The sequence below is a fragment of the Sinocyclocheilus grahami genome, unplaced genomic scaffold (assembly GCF_001515645.1).
Source record: "Sinocyclocheilus grahami isolate Dianchi unplaced genomic scaffold, SAMN03320097.WGS_v1.1 scaffold901.1, whole genome shotgun sequence".
NCBI classification, from domain to species: Eukaryota; Metazoa; Chordata; class Actinopteri; order Cypriniformes; family Cyprinidae; genus Sinocyclocheilus; species Sinocyclocheilus grahami.
In genome coordinates, this window is record NW_015506080.1 from 384,283 (window position 1) to 403,391 (window position 19,109).

The 19,109-nt window shown below is 39.8% G+C and overlaps 1 protein-coding gene across 1 annotated transcript in view; it reads right to left on the minus strand.

Moving 5' to 3' along the window:
• Positions 1–16,107, minus strand: part of LOC107563990 (synaptotagmin-C-like) — a 40,956-nt gene extending 24,849 nt beyond the window's left edge. The window contains exons 1-3 of the mRNA XM_016248969.1: positions 15,918–16,107; positions 8,088–8,451; positions 7,573–7,949 (exon numbers count right to left, since the gene is read on the minus strand). Of these exons, the coding sequence (XP_016104455.1) occupies positions 7,573–7,720 (148 nt within the window). The 5' untranslated portion in view covers positions 7,721–7,949; positions 8,088–8,451; positions 15,918–16,107. The remainder of the gene's footprint in view (positions 1–7,572; positions 7,950–8,087; positions 8,452–15,917) is intronic.
• Between the last annotated feature and the right edge of the window lie 3,002 nt (positions 16,108–19,109).

The window sequence follows — 19,109 nt, forward strand, 5'->3', positions numbered from 1 at the left end:
AGATTGTATAAAGGTTCAAATCCAAATCTAAATTAACAGCTGTCTTTTACCATTTTAAAACCCATGTTTTAGACAGAAACGTAAGGTTAAAAATAGTATTTTTTTTCCTGTTTCACTTTGTTACTGTATGCTTGACAGCATTAATACCCTTCAGCAATAGTGCACATATGGGCCATACTATAAGCAAACAATTATGAAATTTTGATCTCATTTCTGAAACCTTCGCATGACTGCATATAGACATCTCTTTTGAAACATTACAGGAAAGGCATCATGCTTTCCATCCTCATCTAGCACCATCTTCATCATTTGTCTCCTTTGCCCTCCTCCTCCTTCCACCCCTCTCATCCTCCCTCTTGCTGCTTTCCGTCTTCCTTTCGCTGTACTTTCTGTCTCTTTTCGGTGAATAATTCATCAGTCTCTGTATGTCAGTAATCACTACTTGTTCAAAGATATGATCAGAGAGAGAGACAAAGGGACTGATCTGTCAGCTTGAAGAACAAGACGCAGATAGAGAGAGTGAAAAAAGGTAAATAGGAGGAGAAAACGGAAGAGAGTGGGACAGGAGATCAGAGATATGAATGGAGGAAAGAGGGAAATGGAGAGAGAAAGCAGTGAAAATCGTAAAAGGAAACAGAGATAGGCGATGGCAATAAAACACTGGTTCTCAATCGGTGACCTGCAGGTGACTTGAGTTGGTAAACGATTAAAATAGAACTAAATAAGCACATTTATAAATCTTGATAAATAATAATAGATTTCATAATAAATTCTAAATGTAGTCATTTAAAACATTCAAAATATAAAAGACAAAATGCACCAACATTAATTACCTAATAATAAACTATTATTAAAACAGCCTCATGTTTTAAAACAGCCTCAGGTTTCAAGGCTATAAACTGAGAATAATTTATATACTACTTAAAAATGTAGGCAGCTGTTTTTTCTCCCCAGACCTAGAGTGTTAGGTGGGCCACAATTTTTGGTTTAATGTGGTCCACCAGCTGAAAACATTTCAGAAGCACGGTCATAAAGGATGGAGAAAGTCCTAACTATGTTTTATGCCATTTCTAGCTGGTGATTAATCGGTCACTAGCTGATGAAAGCTGGTCATCAGCTGGTTGACTAGCGACCATGATCCAAGAATCAACATGACCACTTTGAAACTGGAAACTGGAAATGAGAGCTTGGACCAGCAAATGACTGGTTTAGACCAGTTAGAAGCCATATGTTCACTGCTTTTTCCATCCTTTATCAAAGTGGTTCTCAAACTCTGAAACTTCAGTTGATGGACAGCGGTAAAACAAAAAATGTGTACCACACATCACTACAGGTCTGGGGAAAAACAACAGCTACCTAAATATTTTAGTATTTAAATCATTTTCAGTTTGTAGTCTTGAAACAGCCTCTCTTTTAGCAACCCATAATTTTGCCATTGTTCACATTTCATTTAAATGAATATCTTGAAGCTAATGAACATAAATACAGTGAACTGAACATTTACGTTCATTGGCATATAGTTCATTGGTATATTATACTATTGAAATCAGACAACAGAACCGCGTCACCATGTCACAAATACCAAAACACAGCTGCCAGTTTTAAGTGGATTTTCCAGCAGGAAGCTGACAGAGAGGAAGAATGAAAAGAAAAAAAGGACATATCAGAGAAAAGAGGGAGATTGGGGAAGAGGAGGGGCCAGAAGGGAGCTAACAGATTAGTGTACATGTTGAAGCAGACTCATCGGCTGACTGGTCAAGACAACACATTCACTCAACACGTCGAAGGTGAGGAAAGAGAGAGATAGCTCCAGAAAGGGGTTAATAAAGTCCGCAAGCATTCCCCTGTGAGAAAAACAGGCCCGGAAAAAAGTGGACAGTGATGGAGAGAGAGAGAGAGGGAAGGATGGCTGGTGTGAGAGAGGCAGAATTGCAGGAATGAAAGATGTGGAGCCAAACTAACGGACACTGATGGAGAGAGAACTAAAAACGGGAGGGGTTTGGGATTAGAAAGGTTAATGTATTGATCTGCTTGCAAAGAAAAAAAGACTGTTCGGAAGCAGTATATCTGGGGAGGGAGTCTGATCTACAAACTCTGGGTTGGCTGAACCAGGAGGATCAGCGTTCTGCACCGTTGCTAAGCTTTCATGTCATCTTGTCTCACAGACTTTTCCACACCATCACCGCCTCCTAAAGAGATGGGTAGGGTTGTAGTCTTAACGGTGTACTTAATTTGGTTGCATCGTTTCTTCTTAAAGCAAGAGCAGCTAGTAATTTGTTAGCGGTCCATGCAGGATTGTGCAGTTGCATAATATGACATTTACTTTTATCTATCCAATAAGCCTTCAAAATTTTTCTTCTACAATAATAAATTATACATTCCTTGAGTTTTAAAAATACAAAGACAGGACATACAATAAATACATATATGAAATATGTATTACATAATGCATATTTAAATATTTTAGATAATAAATATTCAAGAAATATATATTAAACATTCAAACTTATTATATTAGGTACTCTTTCATGCTAGGTTTATTAGTAAGACAAGTCTGTGCTCACCAAGGCTGTTTTTATTTGAACAAAAATACATTAAAAACTGTAATACTGTGAAATATTATTTCAAAAAGTAATTTAATCCTCTGATAGCAAAACAGAATTTTCAGCAGTCATTACTCCAGACTTCAGTGTCAGAAATAATTGTTTTGGTGTAACAATGTAAAAGTTTTTACTGTGACTTGTTTTGATCAATTTAATGCAGCCTTGCTTAAAAGGATATACCCATAAATGAAAATTGTGTCATCATTTACTCAACCTCATGTTGTTCCAAACCTGTATGAGTTTCTTTCTTCTGCTGAATACATAAGAAGATATTTTTGAAGAATTATCAGGTGAAGTTAGCCATTGACTTCCATAGTATTTTTTTTCATACTATGGAAGTCAACGGCTACCAGCAACTGTTTGGTTACTAACATTAATAAGAAAGAAAATTACACAGGTTTGAAACAACTGGTGGGTGAAAACATGTAAAAAAAATATTAAATCCTACTGTCCCTGAACTTTTGAACGTTTTTTACTGTGCAACAGATATGCAGTGGTGAGTAATTTACAAAGTATTTTAGTGTTACTTTATGCTAAAATTAACTTAACACTCTGCAGTTTGAGAGGAATCAAACGTGAGAGTCACTTTGGATTTTATCCTGAGCTTGCTAATAATTACACTTTAATAGAAAATAGAGAGTGGCAAAATGTCTTTGGATAAAGCCGCAAATCCAAATCGAAATGTTCAATCCTGCTTTACAACTGAGCGGTAACTGACCGTAGCTTATACAGAGACTCAGGGTTAAAAATAGTCTGTTTCACCTTGTTACACTATGCTTGACAGCATGACTACCCTTCAGCTGTAGTGCACATATGGGGCATACTGTGAGTACAGAAGAGTTTAAAGAGCCTAAGGCAGCTTCCTTTAGTTTCCCAGTAATTAATACTACGGTAAGCTGCCTGTTCTGCTCAGCTATGCATGTCACTATTTTGTAATGCATTCAGCAAAACAACATCATGAACATGTTTTCATTAGCTACTTTAGTGCTTTCCAGCTTTTGATCACAAGGTAAAGGTGTCAGATGTTTTCTTTAGCAGATGGTTTGTATGTCTTTGATTTGAATTGTTCACTTTGCTTACATAAGAGAGATTCAGACTATCATTCACACAATTGATTTGAAATCATGTATTATATTGCAGTCCCTTATAAAGTTACCAGCCACTGACATGTTTTTATGCCATTTTTACTTGCATTTGGTGCTTGCCGAATGATAATTTTCCTCTAGCGTCACACTACTTGGAAATTTAGTATAATATCACTATTTATATTGCATTCGTCCTTGGACAAATTGCTTGTGTTACTCTCGTTTGTAAGTTGCTTTTGGCTAAAAGCCTCTGCTAAATGAATACATTTAAAATGTAAATGTCATTTTGGACCCTGCTTCTAACATATCTTTCATGATACAAAATGCAGAATTGAATCCAGCACCGCCCTAATAACTAATGACCGACAGTTAATGACTGACAAAACCTGTTCATTTAAGCAAATGTCCAGAATTCATTCAAAATGGTTGTATTCATTAGAATAAACATCCTGAAAGCATTATACACTCTAAAAAATGCTGGGTTAAAAACAACAATTTCTTGGTTATCTGGAAGCCCAGCACTGGGTAAATATTGGACAGAGCACATGCTGGGTTATTTTAACCCAGCTTGTTGGGTTTTACTCATTAACTCATTTGCTGGGTTGTGTTTGACATTGTGCTGGGTTAGTCAACCTATTGAAGGTTTTTCATTTGAAATAATAAAAATGTGCTCTAAAATCTGTTTTATATATATATAGGAGAAGAACAGTTCATTTACAATATTTTTTTTATTCAATGTCAAGTCAGTCTTTTGCAATCATAAAATCTTCAGTAAAGGTTTTAGGACGTGACAGGAGCAGCAAGACCAGCCAAAGGGAATCTGTGGGAAGAAAACTGCTATCAGTAGGCTGTTCCAGTTCGTTAAATGACTTATTGTGATGAGTGGGGCGGGGCCGAGAGCCGTGGGAATGGAGCGAGGCCGGTGGAGTAATTGATAATGAGCGACACCTGCACCACTCACCGGTCTCGAGTCCCACAGAGGAGCTCCGGAAGGATAAAAGGAGGAGATACGACAGTGAAAGACGAGAGAGGACCAGGCTTGGATTTTATTTTGTGCTTGTTTATTTTATTAAAGTGTTTAAATGTTCACCGGTTCCCGCCTCCTCCTTCCAGATCTACAAACGGTGTTACATTGGTGCCGAAACCGGGGAGGAAGGAGGGACACACTGTCAGAGAGCCCTCGCTGCTGAGGGGGGGTCGTGGTGCTGAGGAGATCGGGCAGCAGGAACAAACGGAGAGACTGCCGGTGGCTGCCCGAGGCAGTGGTGCTGGAACGATGGAAGACTAAGTGGGACGGAGAGCTCGCTGCTACGCTCCTAGGTCGAGGAGGGGTGGCTGCTGTCCAAGAGGGAGCGGAGGAGTCTGCCCCGTTCGCCAGGAGGCCGGAGCCTGCTGCCATCTGCCATGATTGGGGAGGAGCAGGGAACGGGGGACTCGCTGCCGGCTGCCCTCAACAGGAGGAGCCATCGCCGTCCGCCAGGAGGCGGAGGAGCGGGGGGCTGTCCCCCAAAGATGTTCAGTACCATCGCATGGCACCGCGAGTGAGAGCCTCTCAGCCGGTTGAGGACCAAGTGGCAGTGCGTCCGAGAACATTTTTTCTCGTATCGGTCTCTCTTCATCCTTCCGTCTCCTTTTCTCTCGCCTCATCTGTCTGTCCTTACCCCCAGGTATGCCGCGGCCGCCGTGATCGCCGGGGGAAGTAGAGCGCAGTCTTGGGAGTACCCCCCCCCCTCGGCCTGCGAGGGGCGATGGGGGTATGCGATGAGTGGGGCGGGGCCGAGAGCCGTGGGAACGGAGCGAGGCCGGTGGAGTAATTGATAATGAGCGACACCTGCACCACTCACCGGTCTCGAGTCCCACGGAGGAGCTCTGGAAGGATAAAAGGAGGAGCTACGACAGTGAAAGACGAGAGAGGACCAGGCCTGGATTTTATTTTGTGTTTTGGTTCCATTTGTGCGCGACACATTTTGTGTTTATTTTATTATTAAAGTTTTGTTTGAATGTTCGCCGGTTCCCACCTCCTTCCCGAACTATGTTACACTTATAATCATGACTTATCTTATATTCATGTTTGAAAAGTTACAACAAAAACAGCTTTACCATCTTGTCTGTGTCATCTTGTCTGTCAGACATTTAAGTTTCGACCCGTCAAATACATAGTGCGACCACAGCTGCAACAATGGCGCACTACGTAGACCAATAGCAATCCTGTTGCAGTCAGTGGAGAGCATGGAAACTTTGTTACATATAACAGCGGTGTCGCGTCGTGTTTCAGCCCTGGTTGTGCATACGTTTGGCAAGGAGGTGGCGGGTCCTTCACTTTGTGTGGAGATTTGGTGAATACTGCGTTTGTAGAAGGCTAGCGTTACAAGCAGACGTTAGCTGCGAAGTACATTTAAACAATACAGTACAGTACACCTTAATTTCATTCAGGAAGTTTCCCGTCAGTTGAGTTTTCTCTCAGAGCAGAACACAAAATGACCACTGACAAATGTATCCAGTTTTAACTGGTTTGGCACAGACTACCCAAAATTGGGTTACACTGACCCCGTGCTTGGCAGATTTATTATTCGTATTGACAGTAAAAAATGACCCAGCAGCTGAGTTACAGAAAAATGACCCAGCACCTGGGTAAAAAATATAAAAAATAACCCAATAAAATTACCCAACAAGCTGAACCCAGCATTTTTTAGAGTGCAGAAAAACTGCACAGCACCTGGGTAAAAATATTAAAAATAACCCAATAAAACAGGCTGAACCCAGCATTTGGGTTAAAAAAAATGAAAATTCTGTCATCATTTACTTACCTTCACGTTGTTTCAAACCTGTTTTTTTTTTTCTTCAGCAGAAGACAAAAACTGTTTTTTTTTTTAAAGAATATTTTAAATGTTTTTGTCCATTCAAATAAGATTGACTCCCACTGACTTTCATTATATGGACAAAAAAAAAAGCATGAAGACAATTTTCATTGGTGTCCACTGAAGAAATAAAGTCAAACAGGTGTGTAAATGATGAAAACAATTTCATTTTTGGATGAACTATCCCTTTAAGAAATAAAGACAATGATTAGCTTTAACTGACAGCCTCCTCCGTTTGGGTGATTGTTGGGTGTTTGGAGACCCTAGGAAGGAAAGCCTATGCAGTTTCATTTTTTACCCTTCTTTTTACAAGGAGCTTAGAGCTATTTCAATTAACTGCGGTTGTGCCATTTCATATTAGAGAGAATGCAAGCCCAATTCCATTTCAATCACTGGGCACTTGGGAATTTAAACAATAATGACTAAATCTGTAAACAGGACAGTCTCACTCTGAACACAGCATCCAGCCATAACACCTGTGGTGGGCATGGCTTGAATACAAATTAAAATGGCCAGGCGCAATTACATGAACGAGCAGCTTTTACCAGTGAGGCTCTTTCCTGGTCACATGACTCAGTGAGGTAGGCTGATGATGAAAATGAACCTTTTAGGCCGTTTGTCAGGTCCAAGTCAGTATTTTGGTTAGACGTCATACATAAATCATAGCAATTCAAGCGCTGAATAGGCTTTAAAGTGATAGTTCACCCAAAAATGAAAATTCTGTCATCATTTATGACTCGCCCTCCTGTCATTCCAAACCTGTAAGACTTTCTTCTGTGAAACTTCAGAAGACTTAGAATATAAGTCATATGGACCACTTTTATGATGCCTTTGAGCTCTTTTTGTAGTTCCCATTCATTGTTACTGCATGGGCAAGAGAGCACTTTGCACAATGGCTCCTTTTGAGTACCATGGAGAAAAATAGTAAGTCAAACTGGTTCGTAACAACATGAAAGTGAGTAAATGATGACAGAATGATAATTTTTGAATCAACCATCCTTTTAACAGGTTGTGCTGTGCTCTTACCTGTGTTCAGCTGTCTGTTAGGTCTTCTCATCATGTAGCGGAACTCCTGACAGCTCGCACTCTGGCTCAAGCCTCCAGACTGGAAGCATAGTTCCTCCACCAGCACCAACACCTTCTTGCAAAGGTCGTCTTCCCAGTCCCCCGACATCTTCCAATCCGCATCGCACACCCACCCTGCACTCAACCAATCGTGGTGCAGCTCTCACCGCCCACACCAACTGAGCGGAGAGGGTGTGTCTCGTTTTGGATTCTGAAGGACAACGTTTCGACAAGGAGCCGAGACGGTCTCTTTCTGACCGTTAATTGAACGCTTTAATGGTTGCTAAACCCATTGGTAAGTGTGCCACAATCACCCTTTTCAATAATAACATAGGCTCCTGGGGGGAAAAACAGGAGAGAGAAGAAAAAAAGAAGAAATGAGAGCAAGGGAGGAGAAGACAATGCATGCATTCATTATGTAAAATCCATTATTGAATTGAATGTGCTTTGCTCACAAGATGTTTTTGTGCACATACTTGTTATAAAGGATGACAATGAGATCCCTGAGTCCTTGTCATGGTGAAGAAGGTCGAAACCAATTCAATTCACATAGATATTAAGAATTTGCTCAATGGATAAACAACGAGACTATATATAGCTCTGTTGTTCAGAAAGCATAGCCTAGATTTTGTGGACTATTACTCTCAGTTAAATCATCAGTCACGGAAGAGGAAAGTGTTTGCAGGCTCAGTCCTTAAAGCAGCATCAGGGCAGGGTTGATTTTGAGATGTATTGTCTATTTCCACTAGGTTTCTCTCTTTGTTTTTCCATTCAAGCTTTACGGCTCATTGTGGTCTGTGGCTGTATTTCTGGAATGTTCTACAGGAGCTTTGAAACTGCCTGAAAAGAGAGGGAGAGTGTGTGTGAGAGAGAGAAAAAAATGAGGCACACATTAAAAAAAACTTCTGTAAAAAAATTATGGTTAAATTATCAAGGCAACCCGCTGTGTTCGCAGAGCTCAATAGCATGCAGAGAAGAACCAATCATTCTGGATATCGGTTTCTTCCCAAAGACAAACAGCTCTCCTTGTACTGTGCATCTTGGGAATGAGGATGTGGTCAACCACAAAACAAGTTTATCTTGTAAGCTGTTGTTGCATGATACTCTGAAGATTAAAGGTGACAAGTAATTTCGATGCTAAACTTGTAATGTTAATTTGAGCTGCCTGATACATTGGCTCAACCAATGATGTGAGGTTTGGGCGGGGCTATATGTTTGATCAATAACATATTTTGCGATTCTGTTTGATATCTTTAAAGCTAAAGTGTGAAATTTCAGCACCACAAGTGTTACCAAAGAGAACATGATCATTTATGTTTTCAGACCATTGGTCTGATTAAATGATAGCCCCACCCCAAACTCACACTATTGGTTATGCAAATGTTGTTGTGTCAGGATGACATACTATAATAATACCTGTTCACAAATACTAAACTGGGATTAGTTTCATAATTATTATGCATTTATTTGATAAAAAATGTGGTAAAAAATAATATTGTGAAATATTATTACAATTTAAAATAACGGTTTCTATTTTTATTATATTTTGTACTTAAGTTTATTTAGAAGTATCCTTGCCAAAAAGCATTTTAACATTGTAATTCGGTAGACACACTTCACCTTCATGGTTAACACCGAATCCTAACAGAGTGCAACGCAACAAGATTCTAGTGACATTTGTCTGTCCACACCAAATGTGAAAATGGGGCGTGACACAACACAATCACACAATACAGAACAGTTCTCACACTCACAGCACACTGCAGACGAAGAGCAACGAAAACACTAAAACAAACCTTGTTTTTTCATGCTTTTGAATGGGCAAACTTTAATCCCTCATGTAGAGGATAAATGCACTTAAGGTTCACGTTAAGTAGGCCAATATTCACAACACTTTATTACATCAACACCACAGCACTAGACAGAGTTCATCCATTTGTAATTTCAAGAAGCTTTTCATTAATGGATTAGAATAAAGGTCAGATCTACACTAAGGAATAAAGCTACCAGCACTTTTTCCATAAAGAGGACTTTAATGCAGTGTTACCATAAAGACTGCAGTAATTACATTTTTGCCATCTAGTTTACAATGATCAAATTGTTATGATTTTTGAATTACAAAGAACCTAAAATACATGTTACAAATCTGTGTTTTCACAAATCAGTTTGTGAAAAAAAGTTGTAGCAATTCATCTGCTGAGGGGACCATGTGTATATAATTTGTCAGCATGAGGATCTAGATCTATGTTATCTCTCAGTATACCAAATGTGAAAATGGGGCGTGACACAACACAATCACACAATACAGAACAGTTCTCACACTCACAGCACACTGCAGACGAAGAGCAACGAAAACACTAAAACAAACCTTGTTTTTTCATGCTTTTGAATGGGCAAACTTTAATCCCTCATGTAGAGGATAAATGCACTTAAGGTTCACGTTAAGTAGGCCAATATTCACAACACTTTATTACATCAACACCACAGCACTAGACAGAGTTCATCCATTTGTAATTTCAAGAAGCTTTTCATTAATGGATTAGAATAAAGGTCAGATCTACACTAAGGAATAAAGCTACCAGCACTTTTTCCATAAAGAGGACTTTAATGCAGTGTTACCATAAAGACTGCAGTAATTACATTTTTGCCATCTAGTTTACAATGATCAAATTGTTGTGATTTTTGAATTACAAAGAACCTAAAATACATGTTACAAATCTGTGTTTTCACAAATCAGACAGCATTAAAAAAAAAAAAAAGTTGTAGCAATTCATCTGCTGAGGGGACCATGTGTATATAATTTGTCAGCATGAGGATCTAGATCTATGATATCTCTCAGTATTCTTCCTTTGTTCTGTGCTCATTCTGTCTCACAAAACCAGGTCAAAGCTCCACCTTTCATTTGCCTTCTCCTTTGCTCCGTGTCTCAGCGCTCCTCCAAGTGTTTCTTTCCACCCCCTCTGTCTATCCGTCTTCATCCCCTCTCTGCATCAGCTAAAACAGTGCAAGCCCAGAAAAAGTGTGCAAATCTGTCAATATGCTAATCGATTCAATGATCGTCAGAGTTTTTTCAAGCCAGTGAAATCCGTCAAGAAGTCTGATCTGTTTCTCTCTGACGGGACACCTCGTCTTATTGAGCCGATCGTCCATCTATCATTCTGATAGACTATTCTTTCATGCTTTTTAGGTCTGTTAAATGTCATTGGTCTTTCATTGTAAGGTGGATGGTTTCTCTCCAGCTAGCTGCGTCTTTTCCATCCATCTTTCCCACTCTGATCCATCAATCAATCAATCAGTCAAAGCCTTAAGTACAGCTATAAGTCATTCGGGGCAGGACTCAGGTCAAGATGTTCACCCACACACTCATTCGATCCTTGCCTAATCTGCGTGCAGAAGTGGTCCATCAGCCAGAGCGTCATCTAAAGGAAACCCAAACAGACTGAGGTCCATTTAACTGTCTATCTCAGATCTTCAGGCCATTGTAAAAATGAGCCTCAGATTAGCTAATTAAAAAGCACCCCAAAAAAAACAAAACAAAAAACTCTTGTCTGCTCTCCTCACCACAGTTCAGCCTGTAAATCTGTCCGAGATTGACTTAAAAATGGCCGTCTGGCAGCGAACTACAGTGTCACTGTTCAGAAATGCCAGGTCAATTGAGAACAAAGTTAGAGAGGAACTGAGAGGGGAGAGCAGGTGAAAGAAAGAGGCAATGAGAGAGAAAGCCAGAGCAAGACAAACTATAAGGCTTTAGAAGAAAAATAAGTCTGAAGGGCATATAGCATGTGGCCTTGGAGTCCAGACGGAAAAAGCATCGTGATGCAAGTGTAAATATCTAGAGGACAGGCATTTACAAGTGATATGCTGTAATAAAACTACACCAACACTCAGGGCATTATGGGCTGTGCGTATGGAAAAAAGCCGGAATAGAATAATGTGGTGGTAAAATCCATGCAAGTGACACCGACATGAAACACGTGGACAACAGAACAAGAAACCTGTCTCAGACATTCCATTGACTGCTGCCCAGGTCTTAATCGATATCTCCAGGAAAAGCAACACCCCACAACAGGGACCCCAGCAACCTGTATGGTCACTGTCCAATCACACGCAAGCCAGACACAACTGCCACAGTCCAAACATGTCATAAAGGCCATAAAAGCCCCTGTCCAATCCCACACTAGAGATGAAAACCTATAATAAAATGCAATGATTATCTGGGTATGAACACGGACACAAACAACCAGAAAGGTCAATATTTAGAGACATCCATCAAAATGGCCATAATTGCATTGCCATTAAATATGGAAACATTTGAAGGTTGCAGCTCTGTTTGACGTCTAGACAATTCAGACAACACCCAGAAAGCAGAAAGACTAGATCAGGTCGCTGTGTCACTGAATGACGGACAACAATAAGTGATTTCAAAGCAGAAGAGATGATCTCAGTAGAGCACTTGATGCTGAAATAAACATAAAATCAATTACTTAAAAACTAAAAACCATTTGAAAATGTTACTTTGTAAATTCTGTTTAAATCACAAAATGAACAATCGGTTTGAATCAGCTTATCACAAAACAAAAACCGTAGTGTGGACTTCACAATTAACAAGCAAATGCATAATATTTAATTATTATTATTAATGTACAAAAGCAATTTTAATTTTTTTTGCAGATTGTCAATCATTAATAATCACCTTTTTTGACTATCAGTCAATAAATCCTTGTAAAACACTGCAAGCTTAATAAAAGGTCACAGGAACAGAGGTGCAGCTTTAATTTAAAAGCTGAGTGTCCTCTAAAAATGGCACACAAATCATCATTTCACATTTATATCATTTCGGACGAGACTGAAAGCGATGATGTAATTTACGTCATGGCGTGGATGAATTTTTTAATTTGTAATTCCACCAGTTTGATCCATTCAAGTGGATTTGCAGACGTTTTGGGGGGCATGAGCTAGCGTGACAAATGAGGCCATCCTACAATACAACTGGTCCTAATAACCTCTAAATAACTGCAGCCAGCACTCACAAATATGGGTTGTCGTAAGGCAAGTTACTGACAATAATAATGTTGCTGACTGTTCATACATAAGACACCTGGCATTCACTACACAACTGTCAGGTGTCTCAAGTCGAGGTCTGTCAGAGGGGCTGTCCGTCAACACCACAGATGAGCAGCAGTCACTCAGGTCACTGCCTGTTTATACAGCAGAGAGCAGATGGGTCTGAGGTTCAGTCCTCGGCCCTGAGGTGAAATTATTTAACAATTATTAAGAAGAACGATGCAATTAGTTTTGTCCCGCAGGCAACATCCACTGTCCTATTTAAGTTGACTGGTTTGTAGGCTAATGGTTAAGTTGCTGTAAAGTCTTCAAAAGATGACAAACCTCGACATGCCTGGATGCAGGGTCTTCCATTTTGCTTGCAAAGAATCTGGCATAAGATGATCCAGAGGATCAAATATATGCACATCATTCAAACCATACACATTCTAAAATGTATCTATTTTTTTGTTTGGCAGTCTGCTTCAGTATTGCAACTCTTTGAGCTGTTCTCCAGTCTCAAATCTAGTGTTTAAATATGCAGATATGTAAATATAAACAAATGTTTTAGTTGCTGTGTTATGGAAATCAGAGGTGTCATGGAATTCCAACCATTTCTGAACCATGTAATCCATCTCCAAATGCAACTTTTAAAAATTTTATGTGTACATTTATTCATTTTGCATATTTGCACATATATCAAGGTATGCAAGATATACATGTAAGGTAAAATTATTATATATATATATATATATATATATATATATATATATATATATATATATATATATATATAAATAAAAGACAAATGATAAACCAATAATCTTCTCTTCTGAGGCTAAAAATCTTCTCTTCTGAGATTATAAAGTTGAACTCTTCTAACAAATCCATTAAGTAAATAATGTGATGTGTGAGTATGTAGCAGCTTATATTGGCATTGAATGTTTTAGCTTTAAGCACCACTAAGATACATTGAGAATAACAAAATGTAATATGAGGCACATTCCGTATGTATGAAGCATTTGTATTTTCCACAATCGCCTGCCTCCATTTGAAGTTTTCCCGCCTTTCCTCTTTACTCAATGGAATCCTGCCTCACAACTTCCCTTATTCCCCTGAAATTGATAGATGTGACTGAGACTAATTGTAAAAGAAAAATTATGGCTAATCCTTTTCTTCTCAACTGAGGCTATGATTTTGAACACTCCTATTGACAAGGGATGTAAATCCATTAAGTATAACCAATAGGATATTAGAGTAATTTCTGAATGAAGCCATTGTGGGTTTTTTTTCTTTCCTTCTTTTTATGTTCCCTTTTTTTTCCTCACACTCACTGTATCACCTCCATGCCTGTGGTCTTATCTGCAGTGTCATCGGGAGTCTAATCTGCTTTTGTTTTCTGTAAGACTGTTGCTTTTTTTAAAAAACCTGTCAGAAGATAGCAGTAATTTTCTTTACCCCTCTGGCTTCAAAACAAAATGTTTCCAGACTTTCTGCAAAGTGGAAATGAATGAATAAATGATAACAATGCTGTTTTAGTAGACTTGTGTAGCAATTTCTCTTCATCTCCCTCTCTCCCTCCAATGCAGTCGCTCTCTTGATTTTCTAACCCTTCCAACTCTTTTGTCGCCTGGTACCATGTCACTCCCTTAAATCACTGGAATGCACTGGAAGAGGAAACCAGGCTAAACGGCCTTCTGCGCGGTCACAACCTCTGCTTACGAACACTCACTGCGTCATCTCATCGTCTTGCTCATATCTGCCATGACACTGTGAGTTCCTGGACACATTCTCCATCCTCTCCGGTGTCCGGCCTATTCACTGGATACTAAACAAACTGCCCTGCCATCGGCTGCTGTCATTTACACAACCGGACCTCCGCCGCTGGCCAAAGACAGGGGTGATATTTCATATCCCTGTAAAAAAGATACTTTAGGCCTTCATGGCTTGTGGCTGCAAGCTGGGGTAGCTTAGAGCATGCTGTAACACTGTTTTCAGTGTCTTAAAGGAGTTCGGTTCTATTCAAAAACAGTTGTAAATGGACATTGCAGGTAAAAGTCTGCTTCAAGCTAGCCTCAGGACCAGATGGAATCTGCAGACTTCCTCAGACTAGCTGAAAGCATAATCAAATTAGCCCACGTAATTAATAAACAAATTCGCAAGGGGGGTGGGAAGTTTCTAGAATTATATGAATGACACTTGTCCCAATTCCGAGGAAATCTGCAGATTTCATGTGGGCCTAGTTTCCCACCCCCCATCCTCTCTCTCCTCCGCTCTGCTGTCCAGGACCTCAGCGTATCTAAATTATCTATAACATCACACAGGAAAACACAGGCAAAAGAAAGAGCAGTGAGCAGTGCGAGGAACCCTGGGATACTGGTGACGCTCTGTGCCAGCCCTTAAGATTCAGCTCCCACACAGATAAAGCGTAGAGGGAAGCTCTCGGCAGCCCGACAGCCAGGCAACATCATCACCCGCTCCGTCACATTGTGGGGGTGAATTAATCGCCCCCTCATATGGCTTTTACCAATGCCGTTATATTCTGTCAGTGAGCGAAGGAGAGGATTCCTGTGACGGTTCCATATGGATGTATTAATATTTGCATAATTATGGTCCTATCCCTGGTAGAAGCCTGTAAGCCTGCCTTTGAAGACTGTGGGGAGGGGTGGGGTTTGGAGGGGAAGGAACAACTGATAAGGGGTTAAAGAGGAGGGAAGCAGCTTCATATGTACATTTCACATCCTTTCCTCTTGAATTATATATGCATATGCAGATTAAGCATGTAGAGTAGGAAATATGGAAGTTAAGAACAAAATTACATAAGTGCCAGTGTCTGGCTGATAATCCCTCTATACAATGCTGCACACACACATATATGCACGTCTGAAAATGCGGGGTCACGATGCTCAGCACATATTCATGCATGATTTTGCAGTTGATAAATTTGAAGATTACTGAAGCCGCTGAGAGGTTTTTGCACGACGATACTGGACAGACGTACAGACCTTTACAACACATAAGCGCGCGCGCACAAATACACAGATATATTATGGATAACCTGAACACAACAATCCGTAGGGAGTCTGTACCGTTAAAAGCAATGCAGATCTCAAACAGAACGACTGTCTACATTATATCCACACTCTCTCTTCCGAGCTCACATTCATCCAAATATAAATTTTCTCATGCGACGCGTTACAACAAGCAACATCATAACATCCGCCCCGCACACCCAAAGACAGATAAAGGCTGAAATACCGCACCTGGGACAGACGGATACCAAAGGGTAGACCGAGAGGGACAGAGGAGGTGTCTCTCCGCTCCCCTCTTCCTCCTCTCTTTTTGTGTTTTCGCCTGTCTTCACAGCCTCGTTTTTTCTCTCTATTTCGCTCTCTGTCCTCCCTCCCTTCTCCCTCCTTCGCCTTGTGCACAGAATACTAAACGAGCCTCGTCTCCGCTCACGGGCTCCAGTGCGCGTGCAGTGCTAAACACATACTGATGTATGGAGAGAGAGAGAGAGAGAGAGAGAGAGAGAGAGAGAGAGGATAAAGAGGGAGAATATTGGACGGAGGAGTGAGACCTCCTATAATATACTTGTATGAAAAAGTTATTCTTTTTCATGAAATTAATACAGTGGCGGATGGTGGAACATTTTTCAGGTATAGGGCGCAACGTCCAACAATTTTAGCATAGCCTACATCCTAGTATGATTTATCCCAGTATAACAAAAGGAAAAGTATTAACACTTGAAACATTTTAAATAAAGATAATTGTTTTACCAAGTTCAAGATTAAGTTTGAGGATGATTCTCACAATTTCTGAAAGAATTTTTCAAGATAAATTCAAACATATTATAAAACATTATTTAATTATTTCATAATTCACAATTTATGTATACAGTGCAACAGCAAAAACTGTGAGGAAAAAATAAATGTCATTTGTTTAGAGCATTTTCTATAACTACAAGTCAAGCTGCAATACCAAACAGGAGCACACGGTGATGCCAACAGACCACAATACCAGTCGCCTTAACCTGACTGTATATAGACATATAGGGATCCATTCAGAATTATTAAACAGAGCAAAACACAAATTAGTAAATAAAAACATTCGGTAACACTTTATTTTAAGGTGTCCTTACATGTACTTACTACTATAATAACAACAATTAATTATGCATAATAATTACATGCACGTAAACCTAAACCAAACCCTAACCATATAGTAAGTACACGTAGTTAATTAATATTAATCAGTACTTAAATGTATAATTACACTGTAACAAGGACACCTTAAAATAATGTGTAACCAAACATTCTGAATTTGTCGAATGTGACGATCTGAAGGCGGCTCGACATCACCAGTGAACAGTCAGTGTGTTGATGCCCATATACTGTATATAAACACAACTGACCGCAGCAAACTCCTATTAAAAACATGCTTCTTCAGTTAGTGTCCATTATAAAACACTTGCCAGACATGCGATCATACTGAAATGTTCTCATGCAAAAAGCTCTCAGTGAGCGCACAGACACGGTCTGTTTATTTGCACATTAATAATAATGGGCTTGTGCTAGTCTATTCATGTACAACTCTTGTATTTCACAGTAATTGTCTTTACCGCCAATATAATCCTCATCCATCAAAACTTTACTGGTGAGATATTGGGTTTGCTTTATTCAGGCCATTCAGACTAGTCCTGACCTGACTTCAGCTTAAAGATAATTAATAGAGGTATGTTTGGATTTTGAAGACTACAACCAGGGCCGTCCTTAAGGGGGTGCAACTGGTGCAGTCACACCGGGCCCTGAGCTTGAGGGGGCCCCACGGCGAACGTACCGAGGGGGGTCCCGCTCCCTACCTCGCACCGGGCCCCGCGTCAGCTACCGGCCCTGGGTACAACTGATGGACACTTCGGGCCCCCATGATAATTTGTTTGGTGTCACAGAGTTCGACTTCGCCTATAAATGTATGCATAGTATTTTTCTATACTACTGTAATATTTTAACGAGTGGGAGAGAGAGAGAGAGAGAGAGAGAGAGAGAGAGAGAGAGAGAGAGAGGATAAAGAGGGAGAATATTGGACGGAGGAGTGAGACCTCCTATAATATACTTGTATGAAAAAGTTATTCTTTTTCATGAAATTAATACAGTGGCGGATGGTGGAACATTTTTCAGGTATAGGGCGCAACGTCCAACAATTTTAGCATAGCCTACATCCTAGTATGATTTATCCCAGTATAACAAAAGGAAAAGTATTAACACTTGAAACATTTTAAATAAAGATAATTGTTTTACCAAGTTCAAGATTAAGTTTGAGGATGATTCTCACAATTTCTGAAAGAATTTTTCAAGATAAATTCAAACATATTATAAAACATTATTTAATTATTTCATAATTCACAATTTATGTATACAGTGCAACAGCAAAAACTGTGAGGAAAAAATAAATGTCATTTGTTTAGAGCATTTTCTATAACTACAAGTCAAGCTGCAATACCAAACAGGAGCACACGGTGATGCCAACAGACCACAATACCAGTCGCCTTAACCTGACTGTATATAGACATATAGGGATCCATTCAGAATTATTAAACAGAGCAAAACACAAATTAGTAAATAAAAACATTCGGTAACACTTTATTTTAAGGTGTCCTTACATGTACTTACTACTATAATAACAACAATTAATTATGCATAATAATTACATGCACGTAAACCTAAACCAAACCCTAACCATATAGTAAGTACACGTAGTTAATTAATATTAATCAGTACTTAAATGTATAATTACACTGTAACAAGGACACCTTAAAATAATGTGTAACCAAACATTCTGAATTTGTCGAATGTGACGATCTGAAGGCGGCTCGACATCACCAGTGAACAGTCAGTGTGTTGATGCCCATATACTGTATATAAACACAACTGACCGCAGCAAACTCCTATTAAAAACATGCTTCTTCAGTTAGTGTCCATTATAAAACACTTGCCAGACATGCGATCATACTGAAATGTTCTCATGCAAAAAGCTCTCAGTGAGCGCACAGACACGGTCTGTTTATTTGCACATTAATAATAATGGGCTTGTGCTAGTCTATTCATGTACAACTCTTGTATTTCACAGTAATTGTCTTTACCGCCAATATAATCCTCATCCATCAAAACTTTACTGGTGAGATATTGGGTTTGCTTTATTCAGGCCATTCAGACTAGTCCTGACCTGACTTCAGCTTAAAGATAATTAATAGAGGTATGTTTGGATTTTGAAGACTACAACCAGGGCCGTCCTTAAGGGGGTGCAACTGGTGCAGTCACACCGGGCCCTGAGCTTGAGGGGGCCCCACGGCGAACGTACCGAGGGGGGTCCCGCTCCCTACCTCGCACCGGGCCCCGCGTCAGCTACCGGCCCTGGGTACAACTGATGGACACTTCGGGCCCCCATGATAATTTGTT